We start from the raw sequence: 20,732 nt of genomic DNA on the forward strand, positions 1-20,732 counted from the left end.
TTTCCTGCTATCCAGCAGCACTCTCCATCATGCATATAAGATCACCTACTATTCAATATGCAATGAGATTTTATGTTTCCACTATGCATTTTCATTCTACTACCTAATTAAGGCTAAATTCTCCAAACATTTCAAGCCCCTTGTGTAATAATCAGAATAAGAGCTCCTTTGAAGTTTTTGCCCTTAATGTCACAACAGGAGCTGCTGGGTATTGAACACATCAAAATCTGGTCTCATCCTCCTTGAAAACCCCGACTCCAAATGTCTGTGAAGTGCTTCCATTCAAGAACCACATTCTGTGTTTTCTGGTGTGCTGTACAAACCTTTCTCTGGCAAAGCAGTCAAAAGGCTCCACAAGAGAAATGAGACAGAAGAAAAATAAAACCAAATGACACCAAAGCAAGTTACATCTCTCATTCCCGTGCATATATTTGATAATTTTAGAGTCCTATAAAATTTGGTTTGCAAAGAAAGAAGATATGGACTAGTACATAAAGGAAACAAAAGAGCCTCACTGCAGGTTTGTAGCCCACAGTGTTGAGGGCATTTCTTATTTCTAGAAGCATTACATCAATGTCACTGTTATGAGACAAGTATCCCAGGTGCCCCCTGGCTTGCTGGGATTATAATTACCTTGCCAATATAAATCCAATTTTGGTTACATACTTTGTACTCCTGCAGAGAAGTCTCTTCTGCATGACTCTGTATTTATAGTCTGAAGCTGGAGAAGTCTGAAATTATTTTTTTCTGTTTTGCCAAACTGGAGTGACTTTGGAGAACAAAGAAAGTATTTTTGAGAGAATGTGCTCTGAAATACATTTACATCTAGCCATGCTTTAGATTTTGTTTGCAAAACAGCTTATCCAGAAGACTAAGTCCTGTAAATATACAACAAGTACTGTTATAGTCTTCCCCTTCCTTTCAGGCATGTTGCACAGCAGAAATTTGGCATGGCTGTGATTCTCTGGACAGTCTTCCATGCAAGGAGATGGCTCTTTAACACCTTAGCTGTTTCTAAAACTTAAAGCTTAGAGGAATCTCACTGATTAAGACAAGATGGTTACAAAGGCTTTATAAAAATTTAAAGACTTGTATCCACAGCTCTAGATTTATAGAAAAAACAGTTGACAACAAACAAAACCTTTATGTAGCCTCCAATGTAGGACAATGGAGCATTTACTAAGCTGAGTCAACCACAGAAACAGGAGCATCTGGTCTAGAAAAGTTTTGGACAAGAGCAGTTTGCAGTTTGGTTCTTCTTTCAATCACAATTCACTTTTCTCTGAGAATTTCCCTTGAGAATTTCACTGAAGACTTTAGCCACAGGCTGGTATTACAAGCAGCTTAGTAGAGCAGTAAATTAAAAGCACAAGGTCAGGAGCCTAAATAGCAAACCAGAACCATGTATTTTTTCTGTCTAATCGCAGATCTAGGCAAAAGATAAGCTGGATCTTGGTGCAACCTATTTCAGTATATTCAGGGCATAATGACTATTCCTTTGGGCTTTTCTCTTAGCTAAGCTTTGGAAACAAACATTATATGAGCAAAAAGAGATCTAATTCTTGACACGCCTCCCAGCAACAACACTACTGTATTGCTTTTTAATGCTTTTTCCACTGGACCACAGATAAACTCTCTACTCCTTATTCCCTTATCTTACATCATCTAACAGGCATCCCACCCTTTATACTAAACTGAAACAAAGTTCTTCCTTTATCCACAGGCTGTTCTCCTCTGCTGTGCCACCAGTCCAACTTGCTTGATTATCTCCTAAATACAAACTTCCAGCCTGGCTCTTAACCTTGCCTGACACTTTCTGCTGTGTCCTCCAGCTACCAGCCAAGGGACAATGTCATGCAGAGAAAGATGAACTGACCCCTCTCAGACTCCTGATCTACTCTGCCTCTTATCAGCTTACCTTTGTCCTCCCCTTTCTGCTCTGCCTTGCCTATATCCCTCCACACAGTGTCCAAATAAAAATCCCAGACAAGGCAGACTGGTGTATTTTTCAGCCAGCTGAGTATCTCAAATCATAGCAATATAAAATTAAAAGTTGCATGTTGAAATTATGGCCCTTGGGTTTATAATTTTTCTTAAAACAATTCCACTTTCCAGGCAGGGTAAGAAAGTCAGCAGCAGGACTGCAGTCTGAAAACACTAGCCATTAAATATTAACATTAAATGTTAAAAATAAATATGGGTAACTTCAGGTTACCATAAGGCCTTTCTTTTTTCTGACCTAGTTATCTCAGCCACTCCTAGACTAACTAAAAGTTTCATTCCTAATGCGAAGTATGTGTTGATGCATTTCATATTGGAACTTGTCAGGCAGATCCAGCAACTTTGGGCTCTTCTGGGCAGGTGCAAACCTTGGAGACTTCCAGCTGCACCAATCATTCCAAATTCCCTGTATAAACAGTGTTTTTTCTAGTTGTGGGTTTAAGGAACCTGCAGAAAACCCCTCAAAACTCTGTGTGTTTTTCAGCACAGCAGTGCTTGTGGGAAGATGTCCTAGCATGTGCAAGCAGAAAAAATAATAGTGCTTAAAATGAGAAATATTTAGCAAACTTATTCATTCTTTCAGTGTCAAAATAACAATTTTTTCTGGTTGGGGAGCAAGGAATCTGCTTTATCATGACAAGTTTATTTGGATATCATGCAATATTTATCATCATGGGGAGTACCGAAATGTGGTCAGTTCCTACGGATCAATTCTTCAAGCAAGATTAGCTGGAACTGCTGTGATGTATATAAAAATGAATTATAATCAATGTACTGCCCATTTCTGGCACCTTAACTGAGATTAATGTCTAAGCAATGATTATTTCAAAGAGTACATAATTCATTTGAATGTTCTTGGTTATTTTAAGAGCTCTATATGGAAAGTTAGCATATGACAGAGTTTGTAAAGAAACAGCATTTTGGTATATATTTATTTTACTAATTCCAGAATAAATCAGTCTACAGATGGAATGCAGTCAGATGATGTGTACAAGAGCATCTCTTGCATGGCCTTCTACAGCCTTTTACCAGCGAAGAGCTTGCTAAGAGGAAGACAGTGATGGGTCTGGATGACCAGCAAGTCAGAACCTTTCCAAATGCCAAACTAATCAAATGAATAGTAACTTGGTAGCACACTTCACAGAAAAGAATAGTTAGAGAATATCTTTTTCATAGGATAGAGACTGCCTGTTGTCTGCTGCAACACATAGGCAGTTAGTAAACATGTTGTCCATAATCATGAGAGTCTGGGGAATTCAAGATGAAGAGCTCAGATACAAAGAGACACAATCCCCAGGCCTGCAGTGACTCCAGCTAACTATTATGATCATAGGGAGTACATATTTACCTGAGAGCTGTCCCTGTGGAGCAGGCTCCCATGTCAAAGGCTTGGATAGAGAAGGGACATCAGGCATAAAGACTGAAGACTTTTTTTCCCCCTGAATTTGATTTTCACATAGAATTCTTGCTCCATTCTATTTATGATTGCAAATAAATGCATGTAACAGGCTGGTGTAATATGAATGGTTTTCATTTAAAAAAATATAAGAAATCTGTCTTTTTTTTTTTTTTTTAATTTGTATTGTTAGGATGGTTAGTATAGTAAATGTACAAAGAAAAAAACTAGGATATATGGCAGTGCTCTGACACACAGTCAGGGTACAGGAGATGCCAGAGAAAAGTTAGTATGATTTGATTTCAGGCTTTTAAAAACAAGCACAGTGACAGGAAGGAATTTTTACATTGTTTTCCCATCATCTCTAAGGGAAACATTAAATACATGTGCTAGTTTCTTAAATTATTTCAAGGAAACAAAATCACATGTTCTTGCTAAAAGCTTGACAGTAGAGTACAATAGATGTGCTCAGACAAGAGGAGCCTGTAAATTCTGCAAACCATTACATACTGATAGATGTTTCTGGGCAAACAGCCACAAGAGGAAATAGGATTTTTCACTGATAGCATCTGTCAACAGAAGAACAGTAATCACGTGGCTCATGATTAAATTTAAATATAAATATAATGGATGAAATCCACTGTAATTACTGTGTAGCTAGAAGCATTTACACAAGTATGATTCTAGGTGATTTAACACAGGAGCACAGAACTCTCTCGGAAAATTCAGAGTTTCCATTCCCAGGGCAAGATACATAAATGGTGTCGTACCTGCTTCTGCTGCTGCAGTAATTCTGCAGTCTGCAGCTGTGGTCCATGATCAGTGCTCTCTGTGGTGGGATGCTGGGAGAAATCTGTCAGTGCAAACACAACGTCCTCTTCCTCCTCCTCTCGCTCTGCATCATTTGCCTTCTGCTCAGACTGAATGCCAAAGTCTGGGAGGGCCTCAGGGTGCTCGATCTAGGATGAAATAGGGAACACAGGAAGATGCTTTTGCCATTTACCTCTGGGGCCTGAAATCTACTGAAGGACTAAGGGAAGGGACTGCATCTCTGTGGTGGCATATATTGATTTCAACTCAGGCCACAGAACTGATCTTTGGGTGATACATCACCTACTGCATATATGAACATACCACTATGCAGGCCTGTAACAGGGGATTTATGCAACTGAGATGGGTCTAATGTCACATGGTGGATATAATCTATCACACATGAATCAAGAACTGTACAAGACACTGGTGTATTGTGTGATAAAGTAATGGAGATTAGGAAGTATCCAAATCTATAATTTTATTTTCTACAAAGCATGAGCAAAACATGTCTCCAATAAAGCTGGGCTGGTAATAAATTAACCAGTCAAAAATCCAAACAGTCAAGAAATGAAAGCTTTTTAGTATTAGAAGATGAGCTAATTTACACAGAAGCAAATTAACACAGCTGAAGTAAAGTAGAAGCAAATTATTTCTAAATAGCTACTCATCTCTTGTTTCTGACTCATATTACCACCACAGATGAATCAAAGATGTTCATCCATCCTTTATCTAAGAATACAAAACATTGGAGTATTCAGCTTAAGCACACTGTGATCAGACCTGAAAGGTTACTTGTACTGCCAAATGCAGCAAACCTTGAAAAACACTAGGTATAAAAGGACCAGAAATACTGAGAAAAATTACTTTGCTGCTTACCAAATGGCTTCAGAATTGTATGAACCTGTAAAACAAATCTATTGTTCTCAAGAATTTAGTATAAAATATCAGAACGGGAAAACATTTTAGTTTTTTTTTTCTTTAGCTAAGAAGCAAATGGTAATTCTAGGTGTGCAACTCAACACTTCCTTCACAATGCATGTTGGCTGGTAACCACACCCCTGCTAAGATGTGTCAGCTTGGGGATTCCACGTTGTTATGTACTTCTGAAATTCCTGATCTTGATTTAGCCTCTACTTAGAAAAGCACCATGATGACGACTGGCGTATTGCTGCTGACGGCAACAGACGTGTGTATGGAGAAGGGGAACAAATGAGGATGATTCACCGTAAGTTCCCACATGAAGCTGTATAATTCTCCTGCCAACACAGAAACAGAGCTTCCCTCCATCTGTATTGCTGAAGGCTTTGTAAGGGACACACTGTGCACAGGATGAGAAAAACAACAGCACTCAATCCATCTAAACAGATTTGACTCCCTCACCTTGCTAATGTGCTTTTTTTTTTCAAAAATTACTCAGGAGTCATATCTTTGAGACCTAATTAATTTTTCATTTACTGTGTGAGAGTATTTCAGGACCAGCTGTTTGTACTAGTTAAGGTTTTCACTTTAAAGATGGATGATCTGTAACACATCATGCAGAATCTACTTCAGCACAAGCCAACACCAACTTTCATGTTTAATTTGAATCCCCTTTCAATATATGTGCAATTTGAAAGCTGCTGGTGCCACATCACATTTCAAGTCTACACTTAAAGAAGGGATATCCCAGTACTCATCTGGGTTTTTAAGGTAGGACAGTTACCTCTAATGTGTCTTCCCCTTCCTCCTCCATTCGCTTGCCTTGCCGCCAGTGTTTCAGTAGCCACTTCAGTTTGACATACAGGAGAAAGGTGTCCTGCTTGAAATGCCTGAGTTCCTGCTGCAGCAGATTTTTCTCCTGACTCCAGGTCTTCTCCTCCAGTTTGTTCTGCAAAGTCAAGCTCTGCACTTCCAAGTCTTTTCTCCGCAGGGTCTGCATATGCTCCTCCTCCAGCTTTAATGGAATCACAGGCAACATGTCAACAGGGGGTTGTCCTGGGGCAGTCTCCAGGACTTGTACTTCATTGGGTGAGACAAACTGAAATCTCTAATTTTCATCAGTAGTGAGCATCTATTGAGTTTGGCTCAGTAAGTTCTTCAGCAGTTATGACTGCTGAGGAAATTAGAGGATAAGCTTTCCTTAGATAACCATATGAAAGTAACCTGCTGTGGAAGTGGATATTTACTTCAAAGATGCACAAGACCTCTGAAGCTGGTTAAACATTTTACACCACTCATATTTTGCTCCCTCTCTTGATTGTATCTCTGCAGCAGGTTCCCAGCAGAGCCACCAGCCCACCCTGCTGCACATATCACACCTATTAAATGCATTTGCAGCCATTTGTACAAGGTGGGACCACAGCTGCCCTTCAGACGACCTGGAATGTTGCCTTACAACTTCCTCCCACAGGCACACGTTCAATCTGTCCACAGTTGCTATATCTCCCTATGCCTCTGGAAGGGCAACATTTCTGAAGAAAACACCTCCAGTACCTCAGACACCACTACTTATCCCTCACTCCTTGCAGTTCATACTTGGAGGCATCTGAATCATACCACAGTAAACAGTCTCATTCTGGCATGACTTTATCTGGGACACAAGCAGGAACTTAAGAGACAGGAACAGATTGCAACTCAGCATTCGACATGTCTCAGCCTTAGTACTAAAATCACCAAGAAAAGCTGATTCTTTAGAGGACATGTACAACTACACCTGTTTCAATGCAAGGCCACTTGAAATATCACTCTTTAAACATGACCTCTCCCTCAATATATAAAAATCAAACCATGGCATGACCTGCACCCAACAGAACTTGTACAAGTTAGTTGTACAATATCTCATATTGTGCATAGATGAGAAAGTGTTTCCACTTCAACCAAGCTGTGGCTTCTTCATAGATGAAGAAAATGCAGATGGAAAATGAGTACAGAGTCACTGTTTACAGGTGCCAGTTTCTATTTTCCATTCTGCAGAACAACAGCCTCTCCTTTTCCTGACCAGCTCCACAGATAAAATCTATGAAAGCCACAGTACACTTATGATCACAACAATCCAAAGCATCGGAACACGCCCTGCAACAAACAATGCTCACATAAGAATAAAGAATGTTTCAGGGATTTGGACTCCCTAGCAATAAATACTGCTAAGGAATATATGTTTGATTTTCATGACAACATTCACATGCTTCTGAAATAGGCTACCAGTCCATATGAGATAGTTTCCTAAGGACTTGCCTGCCATGTAAATGATGTGCTCCAGCATAATGCAAATTTTTAGCATCTATGCTACTATTCCTTAAAAAGTTCCCGATTAAATTGAAATTATTTACAGTAATGGCTAGCTTAAATGTGTTTAAAATGAAGCTTAAAAGTAGTCTGGAACAAAATTTGCCATAATGGCCCCAAAAAAACATACACACAAATCCTAACAACACTCATGGAGCTTGTACTCTGTTAGCACACATCAATTTGATGTCATTAAACATTCCTAAAAATGAAAAAGTAAAAGAAGGGCTGATTTTAAATTTAGTTTTTGCTTGAAGAACTAAGTACATTTGATGTTGATGACCATTCTTCCATCAAATAAAGTTATGGTTAAATACAGCAAAAATCTGAGTAATTTCCACCAGAAATCCTGGAAGATGATAAAAAAGGAACATTGTCAACAAAACTGGCATAATCTGGAAAAAAATGAAGAATCCAGAAGATGTTTTTAGTCTTCTATTTCTGCTGGCTATCAACATGAACAGCTAGCTTTGATTTTGGTGTATTTTTCATCATTTTGACAAGCTGTTATATTTCAAATCCCTGTGGTCATGAATTCTTGCAGAAGACCCTAGTGGAGGTAGATTCATAGAGTGTTATGCTTTTTCAGTGGATAGCAATTGCAAAAGAAAAGAACTTTAAGAGACTGGCATAGCTTCCAAAAAGCTTTCACAGCTGAGGCAACTAGGAAGAAAATCAATTGACTGGTTGCCTTCAAAAGCTCCAGTGGAAAGCTCCTGTGGAGATCAACTGGAAATTAAAGCTAGTTATGAGAGATACCACTTGGGCATAAAGAGATTAGTTGGCACAAGAAAAAATTCTTTACAGTATGCAACAATTATGCAGAATTTAGTCCATGAAATAAATTTAAAAAGAAAACTTTAGTTAAGAGCCAAACAGCCTGCAGAAATTAGTAACAGATTTTTTCGCTCTAAGAGCTAGAGATCACAAAACGATTGACTAATCTGTTCCAGCCTTCAAAAGAGCAGGGGGAGCTCATGTAAAAAAAAAATTATTTATTCACCAGCTATTAATAAGAAGATTGGAAGCACTGACTACTGAGAAATACAAGAATGAATGTCCTGATTTATTTCTCAGCTGTGTGCGCATAGCAACTCCTCTGACTTCAGAGAGGTGCTGGATTTTCTTTTGGCTAGGAGGAGTCAGAATAAGGTATGGAGCTGAACTGAGCTCCCTGGGATCAAATACATTTCCCCAGCTCATGGAGAGCTGAAGGGTGACAGGATTCTCCACACAGTATTTCATGACTCTACCACGATTTCCCCTGCAGAGGGAAGGACAAAATTTCTCTCCACCAAGCAGAGAAGCCAGATTCGCAGTGGCAAAATGAGCTTGAGTTTAGATTTCCCCAGATTCCAGATTCTTCATTTACTCAGATGAGGTCACACAGGCACAGCCATAAGGACACAAGTTCCCACAGTCGTGACAAACAAGGCTCACGTCACACATCATGGTCATGCGTCTCTCCCAGGTGGGTTTTGTATTTACCTGGATGATCCTTTCTGTAAACTTTTCTTGCTCCTCTCGGTGAAGTCTTGTCTCCTGCTCAAGCTGAGCCTGAAGCTCCTGTATCGATACATTCTGTACAGGTAAAACATGGGAATCCCTGAGCTGATCAGCAGGACAAAGGGAAAGGTTTAGCAGAAAATGTGTCTCAGAGGTGTAAAAAAAATGAAAAAGAAAAGAGCCGCAGGACAGACATCTGCACAACTCAAGATTATCAATAGTTAAAACCAAAGCACAGTGTGCAAATAAATAACAAAGTCCTAAATCTGTGTGGGAATTTCCTGTGTGACTTCTTCTGGAAATTAAAGCTGGAATGCTGATGTTACATATTGGATATTCTCTTCAGGCCTCTGCTCTGGGCTTGGACTTGAATAGCTGAGACTCCTGTTTGCAGGATTACATATTCGGTGGTGCATTTTTTCATCATAATCAAAGCTGTAAAATTTTAACACCTCTGTACAAGATGAATCTAATGCATGCATATTGAACCTAATTATTCATTTGCAACAGTTTTGATAGGGCAGTTAATGGGATAGCATTTATTAAACCAAGTATACCTAAGATCCCTTTCTTCAGATACAAGACAGTTCTTTGCACAAGTCAACTTCATTCTGTGATTTCTACTCAAAATAATTACAACAAAAATATCACAGTGATAAGCTGTGTGAGCCTGAGATCTGACCAAAATAATTAACTATCCCCCCTTTCAGTTCCAATACTGTTTTAATCTTAATACCTTCAATTTTATGTTCTCATTAAATTTGGCATCCCGTCAACTTTATTCCTGAAAGTTATTTAACTCAAAAATAAAGACCCAAGAAGGCAGAGTCAGATCTCATTATTTATATTACAGTAATTAATCTTGTGGCACTTATATTATATTTCTGATCAGAACTTTTGGTGCCCTTCACTTTGTGTCTCTCACATTGGTGCCAAAACTGGTTTATCTGTACAAAAGTGATGCTCAGCTGGATGCCATTCTTTTCACGTGTGTACCACAGAAAGCACTACAGCACCACACTCTTACTTCCCAGAGCAAAAATGTACTTAAAGACAGGATTGCTTCAGGCTTCAAAGTGTAATCCCAAATTCTCAGCTGGCCCACGTCCTGCGTGCTCCAACCTCAGCAGCTGCAAGGACATAACAAAGGTCGTGGGACTGTTCTCTTGGGCTGTGTTGCCATTTCCCTGCCGGCATCAGCCCCAGCATCCACCTCCTCGCCACTCCTCCCACTTTCCAGAGCAAAGCCAGCAGCTGCTGCTGTTCAGGCCACACAGCCCATGTTGGAACATTTTGGTTATTCAAAACGTAGTTCTCCCTGGAACAGACACTCCTCACCCCTCCTCTAGGGAAAAATGAGATAAGGCAAATGGAAATATCCCAAAAACTACCTGCAGGACCACACTCTGCTGAAAATCAAAAGTGGACCTACATAGACTTTCTGGGCCCTATCAGTGCCTTCTTTACTTGAGTAATTTATTGACTTGTGCATGTCTGTTTTGTACCTCAGGAAAAGACAGTTCCATCCCTCTGAAAGACACACATAAAGTGACTAAGAGAACATTACCTGCCTTATCAATTTCATCTGTCTGTGTGTCACATCTGTAATGTGTCTGCAGACATTTTGTAGTGCATAAGGTCAAAATTTGGATTTGAAAAGAATTGCTTGTGATGGGATTTGTCAGTTTTGCACAATCGTTTGTAAATTCTTAATTTAATTCTCTCATGCAATAAATGAAAAAATACTTTCATCAGGAATTTCTGCATTATTTTATTCTGATCAAGCTTCTTTAGGAATATGGCAAACAAAAACCAATGTATCTGTTCATTAATGTATAATTTTAAAAAAAATCTGTTCCTCCCTTTATGGATTCAAAATTATTAACCCATCCAATTTTTTTTTATAAATATGTAGCTCATGCAAAGCCAAATTTCAGGAAATTTCACTGCTAGGATTATGTGGGAACTGTTGGAATTACTGAAAAGAAATTAAATATATCATAAAGGCAGATGCAGTATTATGTGCACTCTAAGTCAAAATCACATCACAACTGCTTTGCCTCTTTAAGGACAATACTTTTTTGTAAGTCCTAAAGTAAATTTAAGTTGAAAAGCAGCCAGTGCATGAATGCAGAGCTGCACACCTTTTCCCTTCCAATGCAACCTGAGAACTCTTCATAGGCTATAATAATATATAATGTCATTTCTACCAGAAATGTTGGGATATCTCCACTGCTCAAATCACGGGAGGTAAGGCTGCTTACGTGCCTAATAGATTGCTGCTAAACAATCTATTAGGATTGTGAATAAACAATATTATAAATTTATAGTGAATAAATCAAACTTATAAATCATGAAAATATTTGTGTATGCAGTTCAGGTACCTGATACTGCACTGATGGACGTCTGGCTTATATGTGTAAATCAGTACCCTATCATAAAACCAGCAGGCTGCAGTCTGTGGCACAACTGTGGTTTTGTTTTGTTTTGAAAAGGAACATTACTACAAAATGGACACAACAGTTGACAACCTGTTATATTCCATTCTTTCCTTCCTTTGTTCTCATTAAGGAGTGTGCTACACGAGGAACAGAAGACATCCCGAACACGACGGCCACTGCACAATGTGCTGACATCACAGAACAGACACACACTCTCTACAAGACGTACAAACACAATACCAAGGGAACTACGAGCTAGTGCTACTCTACCACAGCACCACAGAAACAGCTGCACTTCATCCACAGCTCAACACCGACCAATAGTTTCCCATGTATCCCAGTTATCCCATTACCAGACACACTTCCACTCCTGTCCCCTCAGACAGGCACTGCCAAATCTGCTCAGACCTTTTATCTCACCTGTTATCACTCCAGAACAAGCTAATCCATGCTGATGTCTTTACCTCAAGAAGATGCACAGAGAAAACTCATCCTGGGGACTTCACCACTGCTCCCTCACAGTACTGACCCCTTTCCCCCCGTCTCAGAGTGTTGACAGCTTTTTAGGTTACTTTGCAACTCACACAATCCCACATATCTGCCATGACTTGTTTTTACAAGATTGCCATCCAAGACAAGGTATGGCTGGGTTTTATTTGTCTGCTTTCTCCATTTTACCCTAGCTAATTGCAACCTCAATTTGCCTGCAAACTTAATCAATTTGTATGCAACAACCGTGAACATGAAATTTCATGGAATCTTTCTCTTAAGCTTTTTTTTTTTTCCCCCAAAAATGATCAAACAAAATAAGGCCTGAGGAGGCAGGGTAGAATGATGTTTTCCAGCATTAGTGTGCAATTCGAAGCAAGTCAAAAGATAAATGTTTTATGCTGCTCCTCTAAAGCTACATTATAATGTTTTGATATTTGGACCTTACATTTGAACACATAGTTTAAAAATTGCTACTTTTTCACAGATTAACAGCTGGTCAGAAAGAAAGTTCCAGTACTTTTGTTATACTTTTTGCATGCAATTCACATCTAACTGAATTCACAGAGGCTGCTTCTGAGGATGTACTCTTCTTCTCACCCCTTAAAAATAGATGACATATATTTCATTTACTAGTGTAGAATAGGCAGCTGTGTGGTTATTTGTCTGTGCTTATATGAAAAGTCTCTGAGTTTGGGAAAACACAGAACACTTCATTCCAAGTCTTTAAAAATCCATCTCATTGTATGGATAGTACACAAAGTCTCACCAAGTGCAGTTAGGACTCAAATATCCAGATTTACATAATAAAGGGTCTTTTAAGCCATTACACTGTCAACCTCTACAGAATCTTACATAGCAAGAAAGAACACAATACATCAAAGTAAATTATTCTTGCATCCCCTAATCTTGGTGGGAAGGAATAATCACAGCATCAGTTTCTCTTTCTTCTTCCCACAGCTTTGCACTGGAGGAATAGTGGACATAAGACATACAACTTTCTATGTGGTCCTTGGTTGTTGTTGTTGGTTTTTTTTTTCTTTTTTTACCAGAAGAAAAAAAGTCACAATGTGCAAGCCGTTCACAGTTGCCTTTCTGGAAAAACAAAACCTTTGACCAGAGAAATGCATGTGCAAATGTTCAGCACATGGCTGGGAACTGCTGCAAAAACCATCCAGCTGAAAAACACTCACTTGCAGTTATGAAAATTGCACAGAAACAGCACCAGTTAAAAAATAGAACTGTCAAAATATAGATCAAAATTCTCCTCATCTATCTCCTCCAAAATGGATCCATACCGAAGTTTTGATTCAAAGCAGGTGGTAAATTGACTTACCTAATTTGCACATCACTGTATCTGGTTGGTCCAAACTTAACCCAATAACTAACTTAGTTATACATTCCCTATTGGCATGATAAGTAAGGAAAGTGGATAAACATATTAAAAGTGGCTTAGAAGAAATTATTATACGCTATTCCTATTTTATTAGTAGACCTTGTGGAAATGTTGTTGTTTAAGACATGCTCTCACCTTTTCCAGCCTATCTGCTTTTATTTTAAATCTCTGGTAACAATTCACTCCTCTTACATGAATTCCCTTCTGTGGTTCTTTTTCCATAACCTATGAGTGTCAGAGATTTTATGGTATTTTTCTACACAGAACTAAATGTGTAAGTCTTTAAAAGCCATGTATGAAAATAATCAAAATCTGAAATGCAAAGTGCTTTTGCCTTTGATATACACTCGTTCAGGAAAAGGCAGGACTGAGATTCTCTGAAGGAATAGAACTAGGAGATACAGCTCCAATTTAGAGCATCCAGTATCAAATGTACCAAGCCATAGCTGGTCATTTGAAAGAGCGAAATCTTCCTTCTTCCAAATGTCTTCTTGCTTCTGAATAAACAGGAGGAGGTTGCTTGAGGAAACTGCCTTTCGTTTATGGATATTCCATTGGCGGAAATCAGCAGGTGAAAAATTTACTGTTTTTCCCATTGGTTTCCATTTTGTTGCCATAAGATATTTGCTCTGTTATCTTTATTTAGCTCTCCTGTTTGTTTTAATCAAGGCAATTCTTACTAGTTCACCTGCTTTTTCCTTGGATAGTAAAGAATGATTTCCCCGTCCCACCACAACAGAGCTCTGCTAAAATCATGAATAATGGATCGAACATCCACCCCAATGGGCTCCAGCCTCCCACAACAGCAGCTGAAAGGCTTGTTTCAGCAAGAAAACAAAGCCCTGCTCTTAAGGCAATTTCAAGATATAATTTCCTTTGGACTGGGACTCTAACCCACCTCTTTAACACGCAAATACATTCTAATAATCCTGCACTAACCACTAAAGTGCAAAGCCCAAAAAACAGCATGTGTTTACAGTTAGGCCACAGGGTAGTTTCAAGCACATGTCTGTCTGCATTTATTGTATTTAATAAAAGAATTAAGCTCCCATGGTGCTCATTTTTAAAAATAGAAGGAATCGCTAAATGGAAGCTCTTCAGCATTGCTTGTGAAAATTTTAATTTAAAATTCGGCTTGGAAAAAAAAAAATTAGATAAATGAGCTCGTTTGAATAAAAAAAAAACAACAACTTTTCCTTAGTGAAATGAATGGCCAGTGCATATATTTTCACTTCCTAAGTCAAAATAGATAGTCATGTGTAGCCATACCCACTGTGGGCATTAAAAGGTTTGAATCTACATTTGAAATTTCTGTGGTAATAAGAAGATACCTTTGGTATTTGAATAGTATTCTTTCCCACTCATTCATCTGGGAAAAAAAATAGCAGTTTTTGCTAGTGCAGTACATGAAATTTTAAAAAATTAAAATAAATTAAAATACTTGAATAATAAAATCAAACTGAATAATGAAATTAAAAATGATACCTTTCAAAATTATCATGAGAAAGCTTCTCCTTCACTTGGGTTTGACTACTTAAGATTTCAAGATTTCCACAGGCCTCCTATCCACTGAAAAGTTTTAGATAAAAGCACTGTAATATTCTTTTTTGCTTAAGTGATTGTGACTGTAAAAACACCTTAGTCTTCCACATTTTCTCAAGTTAGACTGTTTGAGCCCCAACCTTGGCCATATTTTGAGCACATCTGGTCCTAAACTGGTTATTCTCTACCTTTGATTATAATTACTGGTTTGTTCCTTGCCAGGCGTGAAAGGTGTGAAAACTTTCTCTTCTCTGTTCAAGTACAGTTTACTGTACATATTTTATACCTCATCCCATCCTGGCAGAGGAAAAAAAAAAAATGTATTGTCCTGAAATTAGCCAAATCCCTAATCCTAACAGAGGGCATACATATATGTATGGGCCTTAATATTATAACAACACTGATCTAAGATAAGGGGGAACCAATAAATATGACAGAATTTGAACAGAAATATTGTAATATTGAAATATTGCTGGAGTAATTTTCTGACCCAATCTACCATAACTGTTGAGCAATATCAATTTCTGTTTCCAAAGGGATCCATGCTGAACAACAAGACTTCTCTACCTCATTGGCCCTTCTCACAGCTGAGGAAGAATTACTTTACCCTTCAGTGAGAGGCTTATGGTGCCCTGGATTTATCACATATCCTTCCTGAGGTCTGTTATCACTGTTAGAAGTGAAAAGTTGGAAGAGACGCTGCTGAACAAATTTATTGTTCTAATCCTACCAAAGATCTGTGCTGTCAGGATATTTTAAATCAAACCAAGCAAAACCAGCAAAGAATTACCTGTGTTAAAAGGAAGGGCCACTTTCCCTTTCATATTCACATCATCATGATGTTTGGCTACCAGCTGCCCTGAAGTTTTTATCTTCCTACCCCTGCTTTCTAGGTCTTGCAATTGCTCACTTGCTAACCCAGCTGTCCTAGCCAGCAGTCCCATTTCTCCAGGCTGAGTTAGGGTTTCAGATCTATTAAGTCTTCTTCATGTGTCTGTAGAATTAAAAGCATGCTAAAACTCATCCCTCACTAGAAGCTACTCTAACCATCACAGTTTCAAGAATTGGCTTCCCAGCGGCCAGCAGAAAAGTTTCTCACTACTCCAAGCCCACCTTTATGGAGACAGATTCGAAGTTGTTTTCTTCATGACCAGTTGCATTGTCTGGACAATCTATGTTCATGAGAAAGCAGCTAAGGAGATGTTTACTGAGGCAGATATGATCTCTGCATGAATGAAGATTCAAATAAAAACTGATTGATGCTTTTGACAAATGGAAAAGTACTCAACAACCCAAGCAATGGAGAACTATGCTTTAAATAAGCTTTTTTTGGAAGCTGCAGGGTGCTGCATTCCTGCATGGTGTTGAGAATCACCATGCACGCCAGCATCTATTGACAGGCAAAATGCAAATCATTCTCTATCTGTAAACTCTCCAGATTTAAAACATCCAACAAAGTAAAACCTGGAAGCATGATCATATATCAGGGATTACAACCTCTTCTGGAGATCTTTCATTTCTCTACTCAGTTGTAAAGGGTCCCTGAGCTGTACTTTCCCCCTTGGCAAAGCTACTTGGAACAGGGTGATGTCTTGCAAGTTAGGACAGAGTTGCTTCTCTGAAACTGCGCAGGGCAAATGAGATCAACCACAAATTTCAAAGCAGGGGTGCCGTGTTTAGTCTAATCTACTCCCCCAACCCCTGGCTTCTGTTACTCATCTCCTGGCTAAGGCAGCAGGAGGCAGTGAGTAAGGTGGGCTGCTTTGCTGACCTCTAGACTGAAACAGCCCTTGTCTCCTGGCCTGTAGAGTTTAATGTCTCCATCAGCTCTGCGGTGTGGGTCGGTGGTGGCTCGCTGGTGGCGAATGTCTTGCTCCTCTCCACGATCTTGTTTGAGCTGCCACTCCATCTGATCCCTCAGTTTGGACTGTTAGATGCATGGGCGGTTTATAACAAAAAAACAAAAGGACAGGAGGGAATAAAGAAAACAAAAATGGGTAAGGTAGACGACTGAAAAACTACAAGACAAAGAAAAGCGTGAACAGAAAAAACAACTTAAATACAGTGGCATAAGAAAGTGAAGAGAACAAAACCAAAATGAGGATGAGCAAAATGATGGGCTGAAACATCTGAAAAGCAAAAAAGAGAAAGAGAGGAAAAAAGAATGCAAACACTGGTTATGAGGCGCATGCAATGAGGATGCATGAGTCAAACCAACAGCAAGCATACAAGTCATGAAGGATATGGGACACAAGGCTCTTCCTTCCTTACTTGTGCGGTGCAGAAAAGCCATATCCAGTGTGGCAGTTGTGGCAGTTTAGACATGCGCCCATGGGCAACGCTTTAGGCAAGGCAGTCCTTCGCTGGCTACAGAGCTTCTCACTCGCTGCTCGGTTAGGGGAGTGAGCTGTAAGCAGGCTTTTCAAAACACATCACTTAGAAAACTGCATTTGGTTGGGTTCTTTTGGCAAGGCTTTTGAGAACATGCCTGACTCTTTTACAAGAGAGCATAATAAAGACCTCCTCACATTTCTTAGCAAGGCTTCTAATTTACATTCACCAGTTTTGTGGTTTTTTTTTTAAATTAATCTCCTTTTTTCATGGGGAAACACTGCTGTTACAGACAAAAACAAGACAGATCTCTTTAACACCAATGGATTAGCCTTTTTGCCACGAGGAACCGCCTCTGAATCAAAGGAGTGCAAATAAATAAAAGAAAAAAACTATAAAGTGTTTGTTTAACATTACACACTTAATACACTGCGGGTCTGAAATCATAACAAAGCAGCTGTGAGGAAAATTAGCTCTTGGGTAGCAGTTGCCAGAAAGAAAGAGAAACGATAAAGAGAAAGAAGGCAAATAAGAGGCTGACCTACCTGGAAGTCAGTGATTAATTCCTTCCCCAGGTTACCAATGGGAGAGTCTCGGGACATGGAGGTCATTGTGGATAGGAAACTGGAAGACTCTGTGAGATGGGGAAGAGGGGAGAGGTCCTCCATCTGCTCCTTAAGGCCCTCTCCAATGTGATCAACCTTTTCCAGGAAGGTCTGAAGCTCCTTCCGGAAAGCTTTCATCCTGGAGTTGACAGTGTCCAGAAGCTCTGGTTCATGCTTATCGTCTCCCCTTTCCTCACCACTTCTGAAATCCTGCTCGGTGGATGGGCTGCTGGTTACGTGCACCTTCGCATCATAAATCAAGCTGTCCGTATCGGTAATAAGGCGCTCCACAGTCCTTTCAAGTCGCTCAGCCTCACGTTTGATGTTAATTAATGACTCGGTGTCCTCTTTCACTCTCATGAGCTCGGTGGAGCACAGGTCGCTGACTTCTGATGGCTTCCCACTCCCAAAACCTGACGTCTTCTCGTATACTTCTTCGGAGTCACTCTCGCCCCCAACAGGCCCCTCTCTCTTTGGTTGTGGTGGACGACCATCTTCGCTATCACTCTCTTTTTTCCCAGCATCACTGTCGGCATCGCTGTCCCTGGGGCTGGAAGTGCGCAGGCCCAGGTGAGAGGCAAGATCGTAACGCTGGACGTTGGACATAAGGACCCTGTTCTCGTACTGGAGCTTCATCACTTTCCCACTCAGCTCATTGATTTGTGACCTGGCCGACTTCAGCTCCTCTTGCAAGGTCCCACCACCTTTGGATGCTGCGTCATCCAGCCAGCCTGGCTCCTGTCCTGGCTCGAACTTGAATTTGTTCAGCTCGTTTGTTAGCTGCTTGTTGTGATCCTCAATTTCAGAGATTGACCTCCTCAGCAGCTCTGCTTCCTCTTCCACAAACTGCAGGTGCCTGCGTAGCTCTGTGGCTGACTCCACAGAGTCTCCGTAGGGTGAGGTAGGAATGCTTGAAATGTGGTCCCTGCTGAGACACTCTTTTTCATACTGGCACCTCATATCTTCCATCTCAGCTTTAATCCCCCTGTTCTCCACCTCCAGTTCCACTATTTTTCTGCCCAGTATGTTGGCTTCCTCCTCCACCAGCTTCAAACGAAGCTTCAGCTCAGCCTCCCTGGTGCTGGGTGGGCCCCCTGCTTCCCCAGTAGGCAGGGGACTGTCCACATCTCCATAGATGGACTTGTACTTCTGGAGCTCCTGCTCCAGTTCGTCCTTCTCCCTCCCCAGTTTGGCCATCTTCTTACGCATCAGCGCTGCCTCTTCTTTGGCAAACTGGAGCTGGCACTTCAAATCAGCACTGTCCTCCTGCCAAGAATAATCAACCCCCCAACCCAAGATTATATTACAATAGAAGCACAACCAGCATCTTATTTCTCAAAATCTCCACCTCCCCATCCTCTGAGCCGCATCTGTTAAGTATGCAAACAATTCACAGACAGAGCTGCACAAACCACACAGCTGACACATTTCACGGTTTGGTCTTAGTTAAATTGGCAAAGCAGCTTGACCAGAGCTAAAGAGGGAGAAAAAAAAAGTGTGCCTGTGCAAGTGTTCAGTGATGCAAGAGTGCCAACACAATGTTTTTTCTCAAATGCTGAGCAAACCTTGTGGAAAATAATGACTCAAATGAAAAGGTTCCATGATTTGGTGGCACTTTTTGTTCCATTTACTTTTTGTTCCATTTACCTTTAATGACACGCTTGTTCCTCTTAAGTACCATGAAACAAAGACTACTCAGATGAATTTGCTCATCATAATCTCAAAATTTGGGCTCCTTCAGCTAGAAAGCACAACAAAGGTGCACTAAACTGCATGGTTACCTTGAAAAGTGAAGACTTTAATTACTGTGATCTCAAAATGCTGTGAAATAGATGAAGTTCCTAACTTGCTTTCCAAATATGAAACACACTGTTGTCTCTACTGCTGTTATTATTAGGACAGAGCAGATTGTGGTCTCTGTTTCTGCGATGAACAACTGTTCACAAGGGAGATTGGTGAAAACATGTGAAAAAGGGAAGAAAAATTCATTAAACCGTGTTTACATCCAAATCCATCCCATGTGAAAACCTGCATTTTTCAGGAAGTACCAGGGTATTGAATGACTGTTTGGGATTTTTGGTGTGTATTGGGCTATAAAAAGTACTGCATCTCATCTCAAATGAAAACTCCAGTGTGTATTGTGCTGAAATAAGAGACAAGGTTAAGTAAATTCTAAGCCAATGAACAATTTCTTTGCATGAATCACTTTCATGAATTGTCATGGAGATACAGGCACTTGGCCTCAAAAGAGACACATTTATCAGCATTAGCAGTATAATGGAAGGCAAGCTTTGAAAGATGATCTCCTGAGACAGCAGATTTTATCGTTGTTGGTAGGCCATGTGGACATATGTGCAATTATATATGGAAACTTCATTTCGGTCTCTGGAGCACTGTTAACTTTCACAAGCACCATTTTGTTTTAATTCCTAATAATGGAAACCAAATTCAGAGGAAAACATGACTGACTTTAATTGCACGCAGATCAGGCTATGAAAAAAAAAAATTACAAAACTAATTATGACTCAGCAATCTGAGGAAATTATTTAATTTCTATAGCATAGATCCTAGCACACTGGTCTTCTATGTTACCTAGATTAATTTTGCCATATTCTATTTACATAAATATTAATTATTACTTAATTTCAGCTGTTAATAACTGAACAGACACAAAAGTGATTTGTTGTATACTTCTTAACCCAGTTAGCTTTCTGATTGATACTTCCTCCTGCAGGTTGTGACTTTAAAATGTTAAATAGAAAAAAAGTTAACTTACATGTTAAAAACATGATAGAAGTAAAAATTAGTCAAACTTTCTGTTAATATGCAGTTTTAATTGACAACCAAGAGCCAAACACAACTGCAATCATCTCATGGGTTAACTAAAATTTTGGTCATCATGTTTCTGGCATCAGAAATATAAGTTTTAAATTAATTCAAGCAAAGTA

The 20,732-nt window shown here is 39.6% G+C and overlaps 1 protein-coding gene across 3 annotated transcripts in view; it reads right to left on the reverse strand.

The window, feature by feature from the left end:
- MTCL1 (microtubule crosslinking factor 1) overlaps nt 1-20,732 on the reverse strand; it is a 102,446-nt gene that overhangs the window by 22,909 nt on the left and 58,805 nt on the right. For 2 of the 3 annotated variants that reach the window (XM_053988039.1, XM_053988051.1), the window contains exons 5-9: nt 17,725-19,050; nt 16,620-16,775; nt 8,963-9,055; nt 5,913-6,143; nt 4,168-4,356 (exon numbers count right to left, since the gene is read on the reverse strand). In XM_053988039.1, coding sequence (XP_053844014.1) covers nt 4,168-4,356; nt 5,913-6,143; nt 8,963-9,055; nt 16,620-16,775; nt 17,725-19,050 — 1,995 coding nt within the window. The remainder of the gene's footprint in view (nt 1-4,167; nt 4,357-5,912; nt 6,144-8,962; nt 9,056-16,619; nt 16,776-17,724; nt 19,051-20,732) is intronic. The other variant, XM_053988047.1, reaches the window with a different exon arrangement.

Source organism: Vidua macroura, chromosome 1 (genome assembly GCF_024509145.1).
Source record: "Vidua macroura isolate BioBank_ID:100142 chromosome 1, ASM2450914v1, whole genome shotgun sequence".
Lineage (NCBI taxonomy): Eukaryota > Metazoa > Chordata > Aves > Passeriformes > Viduidae > Vidua > Vidua macroura.